This window comes from Polypterus senegalus, chromosome 3 (assembly GCF_016835505.1).
Source record: "Polypterus senegalus isolate Bchr_013 chromosome 3, ASM1683550v1, whole genome shotgun sequence".
In the NCBI taxonomy this organism is placed as follows: domain Eukaryota; kingdom Metazoa; phylum Chordata; class Cladistia; order Polypteriformes; family Polypteridae; genus Polypterus; species Polypterus senegalus.
This window is the reverse complement of record NC_053156.1, coordinates 117155436-117176762: the sequence shown is the minus strand read 5'-3', so window position 1 is coordinate 117176762 and position 21327 is coordinate 117155436. Positions and strand designations below refer to the sequence as shown.

The 21327-nt window shown below is 32.4% G+C and overlaps 1 protein-coding gene across 3 annotated transcripts in view; it reads left to right on the top strand.

Moving 5' to 3' along the window:
- Positions 1-21327, top strand: part of lin28aa (lin-28 homolog Aa) — a 93274-nt gene that overhangs the window by 2347 nt on the left and 69600 nt on the right. Inside the window, exons 2-3 of one of the 3 annotated variants that reach the window (XM_039749952.1) lie at positions 3565-3613; positions 9854-10044. In XM_039749952.1, the coding sequence (XP_039605886.1) occupies positions 3580-3613; positions 9854-10044 (225 nt within the window). In that variant the 5' untranslated portion in view covers positions 3565-3579. Of the gene's footprint in view, positions 1-3498; positions 3614-9080; positions 9245-9853; positions 10045-21327 lie in introns of those variants that run through there. The other 2 variants (XM_039749951.1, XM_039749953.1) reach the window with 2 other exon arrangements.

The following is a 21327-nucleotide window of genomic DNA, read 5'->3' as shown; positions in this document are numbered from 1 at the left end:
AGCTTTCATTCATTTATTTGAATTAGAAGATAAATGATTTGTAACTGATTGTTATTTTGTTTTATTTAAACATAATAAAGTATGAAAGCAATAGTTTGAATCTCACAGGAGATTATGGGATTAACCAATATTATTTTAGTCAGAAAGCAGAAAACAAATATGTCATAGTAATATTTATACATATATACATTCCTACATGTTCTTAAATACAAGTATTTGAGTAGTGGTATTTTATGCTTAATTTAATATTGAAAAACATAATGTAAGATTCTAACAAATGTAATATTTAAAAAGAATCTAACAAATAACAAAACACCATCAATTACCTTCTATATTTTGTTTGTTTCCTCAGTATTGACACTTCTGAGTTTGAAATTCAAAACAAGGAATATTATTGACACCCTGGCCCTAAAAATAGAGTACAGGATATGCAGGATCATCAGATTAAAGGTCATAGGTTACACATTAGGGGAAAAGGTTATGCAGTGTATTTTAGGCAATGAGTTGCAAGCTTTGCTCTTCACAGAACAAAGACTTCATTATGCAGTGTGGAGAAGCCTTTATTGGTGATTGGTCATCACAAAGTGCATGGATTAGGGAAGAAAATGATGAAAACCATCCTATATTGTAATTTTTATTTATATGTAATTTGCTCATATACGATAATATATGTAACAACAAAACAGCATCATAAAAATATTGGTAAAAACAATCATATAAAATAAAGATTAAATATTTCTGTTATATACATAAATATTTGCATTATTTTTATTCAACATCTGTTTAAGTAGATTTATTTGATTTAGTGAATATATTCATGATCAGTGTGAACCAATGTACTCCAAATATCTGTTATTAAAATTCTTGCTATAGCAGCATTATTTCACATTTTAACTACAAATGTTCAAAGGACTCAAGATTTTTCAAACATTATCTTTTCACAGTGGTCAGCATCTAATATTTTGGTGTATCTTTACAGAAAACAGAAATTAGAAGAATACTCTGTGTAAACACTGCAAGAAATGTTGGGGGGGAACTTGATTTAAACCTTCCCTTTGTAAGAAATTAAGGTTTTTGGATTTTGTAATTTGAATTCTAATGCACAGGCTGTGCAATAAAAAAATAATAGACTCAGGTGTAATTCTTCCAGTAATCCAGTTTGTCACACAGTCAGATGGATTTATCTCCATTTATATATATATATATGGAAGTGTTTTAGGTGTAAATACTTAATGAAGTCATCCTGCCAAGTGTGTTATGAGTGTTTGACAAATATGAAATGAAATACTTAGGCTTCAAATATAACATATACATTTATATACATATATGATGAATAATGAATAAATATTAATCCAATTTGGAAATCTTTACTCTGAAATGCAACAAAGAAAGCTGCGTTAATCTTTACTATTAAAGAACATCTGAATTATATGACAGAGCTAAAAAAACATGTTTTTATTTCAAAATCTTAATGCTTCTTAACAAAAAAAAAAAACATTCTTAACAATTTAAACCTTGAGAAAATTTCAGATCATTCCATCATAATTTGTGTAAACATTTTCAATAAGTGAATTTATTCTTCTCAAGTTAATGTTCTAGTTCTCTTGTTTAAAAATCCAGAAATCAGGTCATGGAACATTCATGAATGGATCTACAAAACAGCAAAAGAAGGCAATATTCAATAATATTTTAAACATAAAAAATGGGAAATCTAAACTTTTGTAAGGGCATAGTAACAGCAATTCTACTTTTAAATCACTTGGTGTTCTCTTTAATGATGTTGCATATATTTGTGCTAGTTTTATAACATAAATGAATTATAGCATAAAAAATATCAATGGCATTAAAGAGTTGTAGTATATATAAGGTAAATTTGCAAAGAAACATGTATTTTGAAGGTAACAAACATGCATATTAAATCTTGATAATAATTTTGTTATATTAATAGCCAAATAATTAATATTATTGAAAGATCAATTGCCAACCACGTCAACCACATTTTTGCATTTAAAAGGTTCTACTAGTTTCAATAACTGATAAAATGGGAAGAACACTATATATAATTTCTGATTTATTTAAAATTCTGTAGAAACTGTAAAGTACTCTTTATGTCCATCCATTTACTTAACATACTTATTCCAGTACAGAGTTTTGTGGAACTGGCTCCTATCCTGGTAACACTGGGAACAAAACAGGAATCAACACTAGACAGGGCACTAATCAGTCATTAGCCATTAAAACTATTTTAATGAGATGTTTTAAGAAACAAAATAACTTTCAGTTGCTTATATGTTATTTTTGTTTTCATACATTATTAGCAGTTACATATGTTTTATCTTTGTTGTTCAATATAATGCACAGTATGAATACTTAAAGCAAATTAGTTAGTTCTTTTTAAAGTACTGCACATTCTATTTTTGCTTCAATTACTAAGAAGATATACCCAATAATCACTGCACTGCACTTCACTGTATGAATACTGCAACCAAGATCTGACATAGATCTGTTCTTAAAGTGGTAAAATCATCATAGTTTACAGTCAGCAATTTATCATCACTAAGGGAACAATACTTCTAAATGCATTCCTTGACACTATATGGTATCATTGTTGTGGTCCTTAAAGTCGTAATTTAAATGTAAAAACAATCATGGACAATTTAGCCAAATCTTTACCATTTTGAAACAAAACAGATCATTGTAAATTAAAATCAAGAACTGATGTTAAGCAATTAACATATGAAACAGAACTTTTAATTAGAAAGTGTTATGATTATTTAAAGATGACAAACAAATGTATCTGAACTTTAAAGATGGACAATTGTGAGCCACGTTAACATAAGTGGTGCTGAGGCACTTGGTGGACAAAATTAATCAAAGATCATTTACATTATTTCATGCTTTTAAAGTTATAATCAAATTGTTTACAATTGTGACTATATTGCAGCCTTTAATCTTCTTCTAAATTTTCGGATGCCCAGCTTCTATACTATTAGCTGCTTAGTTGGCGTTATGTATAATGTCCCTTTAAAGAGCAGATAGTTCCTGTGAATATTTAGGATGCGGTTTACCCTGTCCCTGTGCATTCTCATATTTACAGTCGCTTCCACACACAACAGTTTAACTTGATGTGCTAAAGGTACTGCACTTGTACAAATGAACAGCCCAAAAAGGCAAACAATGTAAGCAAAAGCCTAACGAAAAGCTTCAGTAAGTAAACCTTCTTAAGTTACAGCTCCCTAATTAAATATTCATTAACGAAAAGGATACCTTACACTGTCATGGAGCCAATTCTGTCTATTATAAAAGTGAATTGCATTTTACAGGGACCGACCACAATTTTCGCAAATTAAATTTGCATAAGCAACAACATCTTACCCCATCGAGCTGACTTTTTATGCAAAGGTAAGCCATCGATAAATTCAGTTAACGCCAAAGGCCTTGATTTCTTTATTTAGGTCGTTGTAAATTATCAGTGAAGCAAAAGGAATGAACAAAACACTGTCGACTGTCTTTGTACACGAATCATCCCTCCGTTTCGAATGAATGTTGTTCTTTATTTTACAGATTTCCCGGAAGACTATGAGCACAACGAAGGAGGCCCCCGTAAGCTCAGGTCGGTAATGTAGCATACTTGCAGCCCGTTGTGCTGGCAGATGATTGGCACACGACAGTTTTAAATGTTACTTACCACCCGGAATAAAGGAAAACACTTGGGTAGTTGAATGAAAACATTTCACAGACTACAGCCATGTAAAATGATATATGAAAATGAACACAAACCAATTTTCAAGACAACATTGTATATAATCTTTACCAGCATTATTTATTTCCTTCTGTATTGGGAGGTATTTACCGAAAGAAATGTGTGTGAAATTCTTGCTGTTCTTTTAACGATGATTCATGGCTTTAGTAACTGAATGTCGCAACGTGTTAATTTCATCAACAGTATATGTAATAAAGAAACAGCGTTATCTGCTAAGTTTGGTAAAATCTCAGTACAATTTCTTTGAGAAAATGTGAAACCGTTACGCTGATCATTCAAGAAAACTGAAAATTTTGAAACTGGCTTTAATAAATACTAGCACGAAAAAGTGCGGCCTTTTAACTCCGCTTTAAATTGTTCATAAAGACAAAGTAAACTAAATAGCATCTTACTACGCATGGCAGAGAAAGCGCAGAGATTAGAGCGGGCGCAAAGCTAAACTGCTGAAAAATCCAATATTTTATGATTTGTTCCGAATTAAACTATAACTAGACCGCTGTGTGGACTTACCTTGAATTAATACGATTCGAGCTCATGCACGTTTCACTAAATAATGACACATCAGTGCTTGGCTTCAGTGAGACTACAATTTACAGAGCGTAGCTTGACGTCGCTGTCCAAACAGGGGTTTTCTCTGGTTAAGTCTTTAGGCGCTTTTTAGTGGATAAAGCATGTCATGTAAAAGGACACTGCCCTGAGGAAATGTATTGTTGAAAGCCAAACTTTAAGAATCAGTAATCTAATTTTATACATTAATAACAACACTTAATATTAGAATAAAGTAATTTATGCCTATTCGTTTTTTTGGTAAATTGAAATTGAGACGTAGTTTTCTTACAGCGTTGCTGCTGCCATAGCCACATTAATACATCTATATTATTTGTCAAATCATCAAAAGGTACTTTTTGTACTCGTTACTTTAGAATGACTAATTAGATGTGTCTCGGAAACATGACTATAGAGTTAAGTAATGCATATTGGTTTAAACCTTGATTATACAGTATACTTGATCCCCAACTAAAACAATGCAACTAGCCCTTTGCCCTAATAGAATTTACCCTTATACATTTATGTATATTATCTTGATTAGGTTCTCATAATTGTGCTATGTGCTTATTTAATCTATCTATCTATTTCAATCAGTTAATAAACACGTATACTGTACCTCTCCCAAATGAAGGATTAGAATGACCTTAATTATTATACTGTTATACGTTAATCTGGACGGTTTACTAATTTATACAACTGCTTAACAGGTGAGGTATGTCGTAGAGGGGCGGTACCTTTGGTCGGGGGCGGAGATAAGGGGGTCTCGTTTTTTAACAGACGAAGGAAGTGGGGGTTGCCTGACGGTATCACAGGCTGTGATACGCATTTCGTATTTTGTCATTCTTTAGCCTTCTCTCTTAAATGAATCGCACATCTTAGTAGAAAACAGCAACATAACAGCCAAAGCCACCTGCACCGAATGCTAATGTTGTACTTATGACAAATGTTAAATTAAACTGTTGAAAATTGTAACCGTTTTCACGACCAGGACCTAACTTAATTAGTAAATTGTGAGTCACCTGAAAGAGATTATTCTGGAAGTTTTTTTGTATCTTCAGTAATAACTCTTTGGATGATTGGAAGTAGTCTTAGTTCTCAATGTAGAATTGTAGAGACCCAGTACTACAAAGATACAAGATTTTTATTTGCCAATGTTTATCTTGCATTAGTAAATTGGGAAGGAACCGATTTAGTTTGGTCCCTTCGGACGTATAGGTCAGCAGGAGCCGGTTTCTTATTATTGCACATCTATTAAACATTGTACTTGTGGGCTCTTTAATCAGGCGTCATGTTTATTATTGTGTTTTATTGAGTAAGCTTACTGTTTTTCTTTATTAACTTAAACCTTAAAATTTCTTTAAAACTATTTATATTCACCAACGATTTCTAAAGTCAGTTTTAAGTAGTACATTTAGAATGAATGTGTACCAATTCAAAAATATTGCTATACAGTATGTATTGTATGTTTTCCCCCTACTTCTTCCCGGAATTGTGTTTGTTTTTTCACGAGAGCATCAATTAAAACGTGTGATTTTGTAAAACGTCTTGTACTCTGTAGTCATGTTTGCTCGTGTTTTAAACTCACCTTGTATTTATACAAAGTAACCATCAATGTGGCATTTGCTCTAAAGTGATATTTAAAACGAACTACTGATCCTAATACCCACTATTTAATCCCATGCGTGACTAAAGTACATTTTTACAAATGGATACACACTTAAAACCTTTACGGATAATTTATAAAAACGATTTGCGATTTTGAATATTCTGTAGTGTTCATTGACTTTTCATTATAAGTGAATAGGTTTCTGTCTTTAAAGTTAGTGGAAATGTTAATCAATACTGACTAATAATTTAAGAGTAAAACAGTGTTACTTTTGAAACCATCTTATAGTTGGATACTTGCATGAGAAGTTTATAAGCCGTAATTTTGATCTTTGTTCGAAATCTTATCTCTTCTTGATGACACCCAGTAAGCAGAGTAGATATTTAAAACTAATGGCAGCGTTGTGAATAACGTGTCTGGCAGCTAGCATCTGTGAAAACTCGAATGGTTTAATGATTACATGTCTGGGCGGAGACTTGAATGGATGAACTACTAAGGGTGATCCAGACTTTTCAGAGCTCATGGAAACGAATTAACACAAGGCTCCGGCTATTCCGCGGGGGGAGGGGTTTGGGGGTTCACGTCAACTCTGCAATAATCCATGAAACCCTGGAGTCTCACCTACAATTTATAGTTAAAAGTAATGTCTGTCAAAATTAGAAAACTATACCGACACACGTTTGAATTTATCACACGTACACAGCATTATCATATGTAACAAATAAGCTAATACCAATTATAGTAATATACATCGTGTGTATATCTATATCAAAACTCATCCTATCCTCAGACATACAGTTGTTAGTAAAAATTTTAAAAAGAAACCCACCACTAGAGTATTTAAATTCTTTGCCTCGGTTTAAAGGCTTTACAATGGAATTTATTTTTAAGATTATGAGTACGAGATCTGTATTACTTATATGTATATATCTCTTATAAACATGACAGAGATGCTTAAATAAACGTTTGCATTGTTCAGTAATGAGTCGTCATAGCTTAGTACTATGCCTATAGTCTTTCTGCTGAAAAAATACAAAATGTTGAGCATGCATTCCTTTAATAGTGCAAATCAATAATCTGTTGATGTAATTGAAGCCCATAAGCAAGTTCTTAATAATGTGAATAGTTTTGAATAGACCACTCATTGGTTTAGTATCAGCTATTTTTAACGAATGTTTTGGAAAAGAAAAAACACTTCTTTAATTTTAACGACATAACCTTTTTTGAAATTTTCTACACTTGACTTGAAAAATGAAGCCTAGTTGGGATATCCTATAGAAAGTTTACGGATGAAGACGGCAAAGGAATTTCAGGATTTAGAGCTTCTGCTCCAATTGCTGGACTCTCTCTCTCTCTCTCTCTCTCTCTCTCTCTCTCTCTCTCTCTCGTTTTTCTCCTCCAGCAAACATTTCAACAAGCATATTTCTGGTTCAGCCAAAAGGCGTGGCCTAATCATTTGGCCACCCCGAAAAGAGGCCAATTAAAGCAGAGAATGGCCACTTTTGAATACTAAACGTGTAATTATTTACTTTAAAAATTTGTTAAGTTTAACAGGACTTATCGAATGTTTGTTAACTGTTTAACAATTACTTAAAATAACAACAGTGTCCTTTGATGTATTTAGCCATACTATAAACTATTGTATCTTAACCTCAGACTTCACAAGTTTGTTGCACAGCTTATCCAACTTACACACTCTCATCTTTTGTCCCTTAGCACACAAGCAGCCGCATAATATGTATTCCGAAATGTAAAACAGGAACGCACAAAGAACTGATTGTCTATGTAGTGTTGAACTGTGTAAATTTTCTAGCGGAAGAAAAATCACAGTTAAGTATTTTACATTAAAAATCTGTTTGCATAGTCGCTTATGTATGATTAATTTTATATAACTGCCAACGATTGTTACATAACGAAGTAAAAACGTACTAAGATCATACTGATCTTTTTACCTGCGTAAATCAAGAAAGTTGAGGTCATTTTTCGTTTTATTGTATTCTTTCTTTGCCTAGAAAGTAATTTGTTACAGGTGAATACAAGTACTGTATACAAGTGTAGAGACTGATCCAGTAGATTCATTTACAGTTACAAGTGTGTATATAAATTTGCATTTGATTATTTTTTATATATATATATGCACTTGTTATTTTAACACTGGTAATTTTGTATTACACTGTAATCTTAAATTAGTCAAACGTATAAAGATTTTTTAAAACCTTATCGAATACTTCCAAAACGCTTTCCTGTTATTTCTACTAAACTAATATTTAAATTACTGTATAATACTTGAATATGTGGAGTTAATACCTAAAACAAATCATAGTTAAAACATTTAATGTCAGGTCAAATGTCACTCTTATAATACACATTTGTATTTTGTTTACATGTATTCGTGATTGCATCTATATTTGTGTTCACAGTATCAACTGTTCATCAAGTGGTTTTATGACAGATATACAAGCAATTTTCGTATTGTTAATAAGACTCCCATTTTATAATGAAACACCAGTTCCTGATGTAAACAAGTATTCCGTTTAATTATGAAACAGTAGTTATTTAATATTTTTTTCAAAATTCCTTTTTTGCTTTTATCTTGTCCTAATGGTCTACATATATGTACAATTACTGTATTTATATAACATAGTTGCTTCTGGTTTGGCGATTAAAATGCCATTTACGAAATTTTGTTTAATCCATTCGATATGTGTTTGATTGTAAATGTGCTCATAAATACGGCTCACAGAAAGAGAAATGTTGAGAAATGCCGCCCCTAAGTGTTAGATCGATTATAGTCAAAGGTGCTCCTTACACAGAAAAAAAAGTTACGTGAGGGTAGATGTGAATCTTCCCGGAGTCGCTACAATAGGAATATTTAAATTATCTGTAAAATATCATGTGCGGAATCCTGAGCCCCCCGTTTACCACTCCCCCTTCAAAGACTGAATGTTTTGGTGAATGGTCAAAAGAAATTGCTATTGGCTATCTCTATCTGTCTCCCTCCCTCTCTCTCCCACTCTTTCTCTCTCTTACCCCCTTCCCCTTCCCTCCCCTTGTTCAGTATCCGAAGTGAAATTAGTAGCAAGAAAGCATGTAATTGACAAAGTCACGTGTGTACAGGGCCACAGCGAGAGAGAGAGAGAGAGAGAGAGAGAGAGAGAGAGAGAAGGAAAAATCAAAAGAGGGAAAGCACGCTAGACCATGCGAGCTAAATTTGTGATCGCTGAAAATCGGGATGTTGGATTGATGCAGAAGACTGACCCAATTGAAAAGAAAAGTTTCATCTCACAAGTTTGGAACAGAGGGCCCGTGGGGAAAAATGGCCGAAGGTTATTCTATTTTTAATAATTCGTTCTCGCTTTTCTCCTTTTACCTCACGTTGTATCTACTCGTATAAGGGGGCACTCAGCTAACCTATTGTTGTGGATTTCCAAAATGCTACGTACCGCCCCCATTGATTCACAAATGAAAAGCTTACTGAGACTATTGTTAAGAGTTGTTTATGTGTGATTAAACTGTTTTTTGGGGTGGTGGTGGTGGTGGGGGTTGTCGTAGTGGCCGAGTTTCATATACACCTGCCCTTGAGTTACACAGAAAGTTATTTTATGGGTGCACGCTGCCAATTAACACTGTATATTTAGTAAATAGATGCGAAAATTTTTCTTTGCTCTTGAATGCTTCTTCGTGCCGATGAGATATCAAGTACTTTAAGTGAAGATGGGTTCGGTACTAAATCATAAATACACAAGTAAAACAGCAATTTCCTAATTGTAGTATATATTTTACTTGAATTATAAGTTGCTATACAACTACACTGACAGAGAACCCAAACCAAATTGGTTTGTTACACGTTGGGCTACACAGTATAGACAACGTGGTGGGTTGAGCCTTTCCTGCCGTTTCAGTTTTATATGTGTATATATATTTTCCTTTTCTAGGAGGGGCTGGTAAAGGTGGTGGAAACGATCCAGAAAAACTGACTAAACAAGGGGCAGATGAAGATTGTCGGGTTCTGCATGGGGCAGGCCATTGTAAGTGGTTCAACGTTCGTATGGGATTCGGATTTATTTCCATGACTAACCGGGAAGGAAGCCCATTGGAGACCCCAGTAGATGTCTTCGTGCACCAAGTAAGAACGCAGTTATACGATTTTTTTTTAAATCCATTTTGCCATCGAATATTACAGATCCATTTGAAATTATTGTATTATCACATTCACTTTGAATGACTGCGAAGCGTGACTGATACTAATTTTAATGTTTTATTTTGAAAGGCTTGTGTTTTAAAGCGGTTGTCTATTTAAGGAGCGCGGTTCCTTTAAGGGAGTTGAGCTCCGTAAAGCGTGTGGACAGAGGCGGTTCTTGTTTATATTTTTGAAAATTAACTGGCCAGTCATCATAAAAAGCAATTGGGTAAAGAAAACAAGGCCGTATTTTGCTGAGTATAGTTATAAAAAGTACAATGACTACTCTGAAAGACGTTTCATTACTTTTGGGCAGTTTGGAGTATTGTGACCATGGTATATGAAAATGTGTTACTTTCTTAAAATGACTGTATTTTAAACGTGATTGGGATCCGATCATAATAGCTGCATAAATGATCAATGGTAAATCCCAGCCTTTGGAGAAGATCTTCTATGATTGTTAAACGTACGCTCTTACGCTTGCATTATATGAGTTCCCTTTTTATCTTAAATTGTAGTATTGAAGATTATGTATTGTAGAGCCAAGTTTGGATGCGATAAGAAAGTTTACACCAACACCGTGAACATCGGGAATGCTCTGGAATCACCACAGTTTACTTGAGCATTTCAAAGCGTGTGCAAATCAAACTAAGTAGCAGGCATGCTTCCTAATTTCACGCCGCTCGAGTTTTTTCTTTTTAGATTGTAGTATTTTGTATACTGTTATATAGAATTGTATGTTTGTATAGGTATTGGTGAACTTTTTATCCTAATGTAAAATTGCCATTTTTTATTCAAATATTGCATTCTTCCTTTACTGCCTTGGATTGTTTTACGGTTTTAAAGTATTTAAACTATAAATGCTACTTAGTATGAGCTACAATATAACTACTGCAGTAATGTCATCACAAGTTATGACATCTTTCTTTCTTTATTCTTATTTTTAAAGTCCTGATTATTGTGTGTTGTTACTTCACGTTTGTTTGTGTTTATGTATGGTTGTCGATGGCTGCATTGGTTACATGATTTGATCCCCCTCCTCTCTTTTTCTTTGAAAATTCTCCAAGTCGTTAAGCAGTTTTTACGATCTCATAAAGTAGCTTTATTGATGAGTGCGAGGACATGAGAAGAAAGGGACAGCCGTTTTTCGATAATCCTTATATTATAAAAATTTATGTTACAAGTTTGTAATTCGTAGCGTTAACCTTCATTTATATATTGTCTGTAACTAAGAGCTGCCTTTCTTGCCTTTAATCAAACCCAATGTACTTTTTGCACACCGAACTACAGAACAGTTATATTTGGCACCGTGGATAGTCTCGTGGTAGAAATGGGTGTAATTTTGTCGCGTTTACCATGGTTCGAAAATTGGCACAGTGAATGGTTGGGTTGGAGCCATCAGTTGATATCCGTGAAATACGCGAAACAGCCGCCGTGTCCAGCTATACCTCGGTACTCGTACTTGCACCGGAAAATTACCCCAGGTGTTTTGTTACAAATACAATACGTGTAGGAGTTTCAAAATGTAAATGTAGCGAACGATAGCTCTCAGGAAGAGAACACTGGTCTCGAGTTTACAGAACACAAGGCAGAACACCACAGGTTGGATACTGCAGTGATCAAGTTGCTTTTTCTGGTGGGGGTGTTGGAAAAAAGTATCTTATTTTTAGCTCAAATTTGCCTATGCATGCACATATGATTGAAGAGTAGAACGAAATAACATAATCTGTCTAATTCTAGGACTTGTAAACGGATAGATTTTATTTTGTCCCAATGTTACGAAATGTACAGTACTGCTTTCATACATCTGGTTTGTTGTATTCTTGTATTGGTTTTATTTTGTACCCCATAACAGTAAGATGTAATAATAATAATGCCAGCCTCTCTACACGTGTATGTCCTCATTCAACCATGCACTCGTTCATCAATTCTTTTGTTCATTCATTTAGTTTTACTTGTTTGATTTTTGTTGGAAGTACTATTTGTTTTGTTGTGTTTTTGTTATCCGTTATCTTTGACAATTGCTTTGTGTTTTGGGGAAAAGTGACATGCAGTTCCACTATGGAAATTACACAGTAATTCTTGTGGTATATGATTTGTAATGTTTATAATGTGCAAATATTAATTTATTCCTCATCATTATGAAAGCTATGTAGCATTTCATCTGATTGCATTTCATATTATTGTTTAGATTCCTCAGGTTGGTTTTCTTTGGCACTATCTTTGAAAGGCAACATCTACTGTGTTGTAGTCAATAGATAGAATGTTTATTAGCAGTGCATCATTCTCCTTTTTGGCAAGTGGATAGCCATAGCAGGATCAGTAATGTATACTTACTCATAAAATAGTTCTGTCACAAAATAAGAAGTAAGCAGGGGAGCAAGTGGTCTAAGGAAGTGACGTACAATACTACCATAAAGTAGTTCAGACTAAATTTCCAGCATTATGGTTGTTGCTTTATAAGACAATTAGGTATTAATATAGTGCTTGTGAATAGTGTACTTTAAAGTTTTGGACTTTAGATATTATATGTCACAAGTACATTATTGAATCTGTGAGTTTTAGATTTGTTAAATGGGATTTAACATGTGTAAAGTGCTATGAACACTGACATTTACTTAAGGGTGCTGTTTAAAATTGTGAATGTTTCTCTGTGCATAGCTTTAATGTGGACAGCATCAAACACTATATTAAATAAATATTACACATTGTCCTAAATGCAATTTTAACTTATAGTAGTTATTTTTCTAAAGGTGTATGAAACATATGCTAAGATTGCATAAGCTTCTTAATATAAACATATTTTTGCTAATGTTCAATCAGTTGATGCTAAGCCAGTTTGTTTCCCAAATAGACGAGCTTTGTAAATGTGAAACCAACTCAAGGGGCTGTGATGAGCATTAAACTCTCTTTTCATCATGGTTTATTTAAAGAGGTGTGGTTATTAATACGTTATTGCTGATGTTTACCTAGCAAAGAAACATCATCTTATATTTTTATTGTTAGACTTTTTTGCTGTTCTTACCATGTGTTATTGAAATTCTTTGTGGTTGACACAGTTTGCTCCCTAAATTTTTATTTTTCAAAAATTAATAGATTTTTTGAGAGATACATGTCACTGAAAAGGCCATAATGTGGTAGAAAACCTTCACAAAGCCATTGTACTGGATACTGATTTCAATAGATTCAAATTTGTTCAGTGCTTTGATTTTGTCAGGTGGCTCCTTTGTTTGGTATTCCTCTACAATAAGCTGCCCCCACAATCAATAGCTTCCTTTTAATACAGCCCTGTGCTTTTATCTGTGAGGCAGGAGAATATGTCATAATTAGCCATTCTTTACAAAAGCAATATACAGTATTCTGGACTCTACATGGCCTTAAGTAATTGACATGGTAAACTTAAATTTTTTTAATAATCATTTGTTCCATTATACATTTATGTGATGCTTTAATACAACAGTGCATTAGTTTAATATTTAGATGAATATGTTTCGAAATTAATTATTTGTGTTTTCACAATGTTAAATGTATCTTAAAATGGCATCACCAACTATTAATTTAAACAGCAAAAGTTCAAAATGTGAAAATACAAGGTAATGTAATACTATCATTATTGCTGATACAAACCTATGTGCCAAAAGAGGAGGAACAAATAAAAATGATCTTGGGTTAGTATTGTGGAATGCTTTTGCTTGCTAAATAGAGTTTTGTTTTTGCAAACAGCATGCCGGTTTTGATGGCTTTAGCATTTAGCTGGTATGTGTGTATGCATTTTGAAAATGGTAATTTCCAGGTGTTATACTGGCAGCAGTCTGTGTAAAACCACGAAAAGACAGACAGCAACTGCAGTATTAAACCTAAAATTGTTCAAAGTAGTGATAAAATAAGGACTAATTGGATTTATACATTTTTATTATAATGAATAGGGAGGGGAAGGATCACAGTTTTTCATTCAAGTGCATGAGTAACACAATTTGGAGTTTGCAAATGGTAGTTTGTTGTTATGATAAAATGTTGTAAATGTAAAATAAAAAGTGTTGGACATTAGCTGTGCAGGGCTTATTTTTTATTAGAAATATATGAATAGTGCCATTGACATTTTTTAATATGAGACTTTTGTGAGAGATTTGTAACACATTCTTTGAAAATGATACTTATAAATGCCATTTTTTCTTTTTCTTATTAAATACTATTAAGTCATTTTTTTTTCATGAAGCTTCATTTTACACATGGTTTTAACATTATGAAAAGGAAGGCTAATTCTTATCCAATTAATTATCTGTGTTTATTTTTGCCTTGCCCTGGTAGTGTCAGTATGGAACATGTCACTTTCTATTTGCTCATAAAACCTTTTTAAAAGGTAAATGGCTGAATTTAGTTACTATGATAATATGATAACAGATATGGTGAATATTTTTGTGCGTAGACACTTGATGCTTATTATATATATATATATATATAAGAATTAAGTAAAAATTGTCATGCACTCAATATTTCTAAGAAATTGATATTAATGTGCATGCTATTTTAATATTGTCAAATAACTTCAGTATTTCAGATTATATTTCAAGGCTAGATATGTTTTTATATCTTGTCATCAATATTACTTTCCTTGAAGAAGTTTTGTTGCTGGTCTAATATTTGTTTTGCTTAATAATGTTAAATAACTTACTTTACAAATATGTCAGTTTTATGCAGGTCATTCTTTTAGTGCATCCTGTAGAAAATAAATAAATAATTGAATACAAAATATGCATGCTTTGCATTCAAATATTATCTCATCTCATTTTCCCATCCACTTTATAAGTATACAATGCAGTTTGCACTGTATATGTCTACTGTTGTCCTGAAATTTATTTACTTTAACTGAATTTAGTTAAAATTTAGGATATGAAGTTTGTCACTGTACATCATGCTTGCCTTAAGACTGCTTTTTATTGTTTTAATGCCTGTGTTTGTTGTAGAGGCAAATATAGCTATTTATGCATTATAGATTGTTGTCTTTTGCCACATGCTTGGTATCTTTTGAGGGCTGGTACATATAAGCTATTAAAATTGCATGCATGCCTCTTTAACAGTCTCCTCCCCCATGCCATTGAAGAATTTTGAATGGAGTAGGAATTTGCACCATCTGGCTCAGGTTGCAAGCTCTCTTGATCAAACCAGGAAAGCAAGGGTCAGGGCAATTCATTGCCTATCACTTCCTTGGACCATTAATGACCCCTGTTTTTAATAGTCCAGTGTCTCAAGGAAAAATGTAAAAAAATTATTATTTAAAGGTTTCACTTTGCAGTGGGTGCTGTTTCATACCTGTTTCAAATACATCACAGGCATGTCAGCTCTTGACTTTTTAGTTTTGCTTGTTGAAGGTGTATACATTTATATGGAGTTTGTTTAGGCACAATTATGGAAATATATTGATTTGAATTTATTCAGAAGGAATTTTGGAGTATCAATAGGGCTCTGACAAAAATTTTCTTTCTTTTTTGCTCACAGTAAATATTTCTTTTGTCGATTGTTTGGTTTTATATTAAAAAGAAAATAATTTTTATATGAGTGTTATTTCTAGGTTAATTTAAACCAGGTATGGTTTGGGGTAGTTAAAAGAGATATGTGTTCACTGTTGTGTACTATTTTAATATTTTCCTTTAGTTTTTAAATTGATGCATAGATTAATTTGTATGTTTAACTAAGACAGCAGTTGCCTTAGTCCAAATAAATTACTGCCTTGACTAAAGACTGTAAGACCACCCATCACCTTTGTCACAGGATACTCATTTATTCAAGGAGTTTCTTGGGGTAGATAGTGTAGTGGGGGATGGTCAGTTTTCTTCATAGATGGAAGCATACAGAGTCATGATTATTAAAAAAGAGAGAAAGAAAACAAAGCAAACCAATGGCTCTGTATACTGCATGTAGTATTGCTAATATGTTAAAACAAAAATAAAAAAAGACCTATAGATGTTAATAAAAAACAATAGTAAAGATTTTTAAAATTGTCCTTGTTATTAATTTTGTTGTTTGCCTTTTTAAACAAAGGCATGGGGCAGTAGACCAAGAGAGTGGATGAAAGGGTTTGCATTTTTGATTCATTGAGGAGGTTAAAGTGGGCCTCTATTAAGATTAACCTCCATCCATTTCAGTGTTTTGTGAGATTTGGGCCCCACCCTTGAATGGCCCTGGGTGGTTAATACCAAGCTTTTGTTTCACTAGCAAAAAGATTTATTTAAAAGAGAAGGAGAGAAAAGGAACAATAAGGAGATTGGTATTGAGATAGTCATAGTGTCAGGTTTGATAATGTGAGTCAGTTTCAAGGAATCATAAATGCAGGAGGAGGCAATGAAATGACATGTAGTAATACATACATTAATTCAGTAACATTGTGTTTTTATGTGTATTCTTGGTGTTTATAAAATTCTGTCTATGTTCATGATATACTTTGGATTTCTTTTAGCAGCAGAATACACAGAACATGCTGTACCATAGAAACTCACAAAATATTTGTTCTGATCTAATATTGTATAGGTTTGAGTATAATATAAAAGAGATATATATTGAAAAATGTAATACATCTCTGTTTCATTGGTAGTCAAGATAGTGGACAATGTGTAGACCTGGGCTATAGATGTCATTAATATTAAAATCAATTAAAGTAATTTAAGTTGTTAATTTTTCTGTGCATACATCAAGTGTTTGCTACTTGAATCTTCCATCAGAGGTGACCAAGTAGTAACATTCATACTTAGTACTTTAAGCACTTAAGAATTCAGAGTAGCCAAGGCTCTATTATTCTGCATTATAATTACTTCTGTCTACACCAGTGTTTCCCATCCTCGGTCCTGGGGGCACACTGTGGCTGCAGGTTTTTGTTCCAACCAGATTCCTAATCAGTGACAACACCTGATAACATTAATCTCATTTACTTAGCTGGTATTGTTTTTCTTTTATTCTACATTCAGAAAAGCACAGCAGCATGATTTTTACATTTATAAGACATTTAGAAATATTTCTGCTTTTGCTATAGATTTAAACGCTTAACTCTCCTTTGTTGATTTCATTATATTTTGCCCTTTCTCTGTTTAGTTTTCCCCTTCGTTGTATCTTATGAATGACAATTAAAAATGAGCAGAGCAGACATGCTTGTGAACAACACCAATAATCAAAGGCGGCAAGTACTTTAGCATCAGATCCACTAATTAGTAAATAATGGATTAATTAAACAATTAGAACACCTAGAAAAGCAGAATGAAAATCAAAATGAAAATATTGTTAAAAAGAAAAAATTACAATATTCCCATATAACTTCTTGGTACATTTTAATAAATTTATTTATTTATTGTTCTCAAAACACAGAACTTGGGAAATAACAGTGCACTTAATTAGCCCAGGAGTCCAATTAAAAACAGAAGCTGGTTGGAACAAAAACCTGCAGCCACAGTGTACCCCCAGGACCGAGGTTGGGAAACACTGGTCTATACAAATGACATTTTTTTAATATTGCAGCTTTCTGTAATGAATTAAAAATCACTGCCATTTCTTACATTTTTAATTTTTTCAGCCATGTTTTGAAGTCTAGGATTTATGATTAAATACTGAATGCTTGAAGTTAAAATGCTTTTTATTTACTTATTCGTCAAACGATCCATACTTATAAGGATATATTTTAATACCTGTCTTTATTTGAGAATGGGTGGCTTTTTTATCAATGAAATGGAGGTATTATATTTTTTGTCAGATCAAGAACCACTTCCTATCTGTGCTTCCATCATTTAATACAACATTGTTTATGTTTCCTTTTTAGCATCTGTTTGGAAATAATGCATCAGAATAGCTTATTAAAATGAAAACTGACCAGTCAAAGGACCTAATTCAGCATGGCTATTAGACTTTTGTTGGTGTCTTTCATTCTGGTTTCCATGCATCCTGTTAAGTTGTGTCTCCATCTGGCAGCGTGGACAGCTTTGTCCATTTAGCATTTCCTGTCTTTTAAAGCTTCTTTATGGCTCACCACCTGGTCCAATCAAAACTCTCAATAATTTTAATCAAGCATCCATTTTATGAAGGAAATCATTGCTTCATGAGCTTGCTTCACTGTACTAAACAAACCACTGCCACAATTTTATTAGATAAAAATAAATATATTATAAACACCTTGTTTAATACTTTAGAATTAAGCAAAAGAAATTTACAAGTGCAGGCAAAACTGAAAATTTTAAAATAATAATCATAAAAAAATAAACAGCACTTACACAAGTAGAGTGTAATGTGTCATTAAATTACTGAGATTTTTCTTGTCAATTGACTTATTATTTATATGTGTGTATTTGTGTATTTAGCTTTTGTAATAAAGTTATAAATTGAAACCCCTTATATTTGGCCTTTAAACATTTAACTTTAAATGATATCTCAGAAATCTTTTTGTTGTTTAGTAGTGAAAAGGAAATGCTTCTTCACTGGAGCATTCCTATTACCTTTTCTTCATTGCCCCAAGCAGCCAATCTCTCTCTTTTTTTTCACCTAGCTTTTCTGCATGAAAGTAAATTGTGAAGAACCTGGCTAAATTTAAGAGTGTACAGGATTAAAGTTTACATTAAAATTGATGATGTATCAGAATAGATTGATTTGCAGTAATTGCTGGACTAGTTGTGATAAAAGGACAATACACACTTGATAGATAAAAAATGATTCACTACAAAGATAATGCATATATTTTTACTTTAAAAATTTAGTAGATAAGTATTGTATTATTTTCATGTTTCATTTTTGTTTGCTTGATATATGGAATGTTGAAGATGTATTATTATTGTGTCATTGTAATTCATTGTTATTTTATTATTTTAATTAGACCAGCCATGTTAATAGATGTATAAAAATAAATATTTTTTAATATATAAGTAAATAGTTATAATCAGCAAATTTCTTAAAAACTCTTAAGATAATTACCTTATTTCACCAACTGAAAAATGAAATTGTATGAATGAACTAAAGCTACTTGCAAAAGTAATCATCGTTATGAAAGCTTCAGTCAGGTTTCTAGTATCCACATTGTTCAGTTAACACTTCAACCTTTGACCTTTGACTGCTTGACCTCACAAATATAAGAGCTCACGGGAAATAGCTAGCCTATAATTTTAGGAAATTCCTGTTAAACATTCTTGTTAGGTGAGGCAGTACCACTTGCAAAATCTACACTGACTAATTTTAAATTATGCCAGGTTTGTTTAAGTTTATGTTGGACAACTTCCTATAAACAACAAATGATAATATTTTTATAGGTATATTTATCCATTCATTCATCCATTTTTTAATCCAGTTTTATTTTATATTTCCCCTTTCAAAATGTGCATTATCATGGTGTGTTCAACAAGAAAATAAAAAACAATAACATGATGCTCCTTAGAATTTTTGTATTTAGTAAGAGCAGAAACATGCAATGTTTGGTAGCTAAAATCCTTAAGTCTGGAAATGCTCAAAATATATTAGAAGATATTAATATGATTGGTAAAAATGAAACTAGAAACATTAATGCATATTCTGCATTAGAAGCCAATAATAATTTATATTTATATTTTATTTCTATATAAATATAAATCTTACAGAATTTTATATATACTGTATATATATATATATACAGGTATATATAATTATATATTTATTTTTATATATTTTATAAATTATGTATTTATATATATAAAGTTTTATATATATATATATATATATCTCATAACATGACATATTATTGTCAGTTTTGTAAACTGTGATCCAGAGACCATGGCCTATCATATCAGAATTGGACACATGGCACAAATAAACCTTTTAATCATGTTGCAAGTCCATCAAAGGGTCGACTAATGCCCACAGTCTCACTGGGCCAGTTTAAAACTGCTCGTAAATGTAACATGAGCAATTTTTGGACTCGAGAGAGGGTGCAAACTCTATACTTATAACAACCAAGCGTTGAATTTGATATCATCACTGTTAATATCTCTTTTATTGTTGTATGTATCTCTAATTTTAGGAACATGAGAATTCACATTTCCAGCATGTATTTCATTTAACTCTCCTTTCCAGCTGTACTTGGCATTGTGCAAAGCAGTACCTAATCTTTCAAGACAGCAAGTGCAATCTGACCAATATGGTAGAATGAAAAAGCCTATTCCTGTTGCACTGGACACAAGGAATGGCAAGACACAACTATTTTAGATGGGAGAAGAAGCCGAAGCACCCTTAAACCCGAAGCAGTCATGTGGAAAATATGCACACTCTGTACAGAAAGGGGTTTGCTAGCTTACCAGGGAAACTTGAAAGAAATTTGACATCAAGAAATTATAAATCAGCAGTGAAGACAGCTGCACCACCATACTTGCCTCCCTTTGACATTAGCTTACTTAATTTTAAATGAAAATAATTATGCCTTAGTTTTATTAAGCACTTTTTAAAAATATTTTAATGGTATAACACAATGTAATTTAATTCTGGGTTTGGTTTTTAATATGGTAGCTGTTTTTTTATAGTAAATGTCATGATTTTGTGACATCTTTGTAGAATGTAACATTTCAGAATGCAACATTGGTGTTGCAAGTATTCAGTCATTACATGTCTCAGTAGTAGCACCCTGCTCTTCTTTGAAGGTTGAGTAGATCATATAGGTTTGTTTTAGTTTTGTTAAACATGCTTAAAAGTCTAAAAAACATGATCTTGCTATCTTTGAAAAAACTTTGGGCATATTTTAAAAGTACACATACCTTGGCATGAACACTAACCTGAAATTCATAATTAATTAAAGTCTTTAAAATAGGCAGTAAAATTGTGATGATTCATTGACAAGGTTGTTATATCTGTCATACATAGTCCATTGCTTATAGACTTGTCTATTCCGTGAATATATATATCACCTAATTCTGGTTAGGTATATTCATTGTGTAAATTGAGTCAACAATAGTGGAGCACCTAGGTGCAAGTAAATGTTGTTAGTTGCCTCTGATTCACTGTTGTAAATACTAATTTGGAGCCAGTATTCTACTGTCTAACAAAAGTTATTTTATGTTCTGTTAAAGATTTGGGAATTATACTGTTCTGTTTATATTTGTCTTTAATTAGTTTAGGCCCAAGTAACTTGTAATATACTGTACCAAGTGTTTTTCTTTTAAGCAACATAAAAGTATCAGTCATCAATAGTTCATATTGTGAGTGATTTTGTTTTATAAATTGTTGGGGTTAATGTCCATA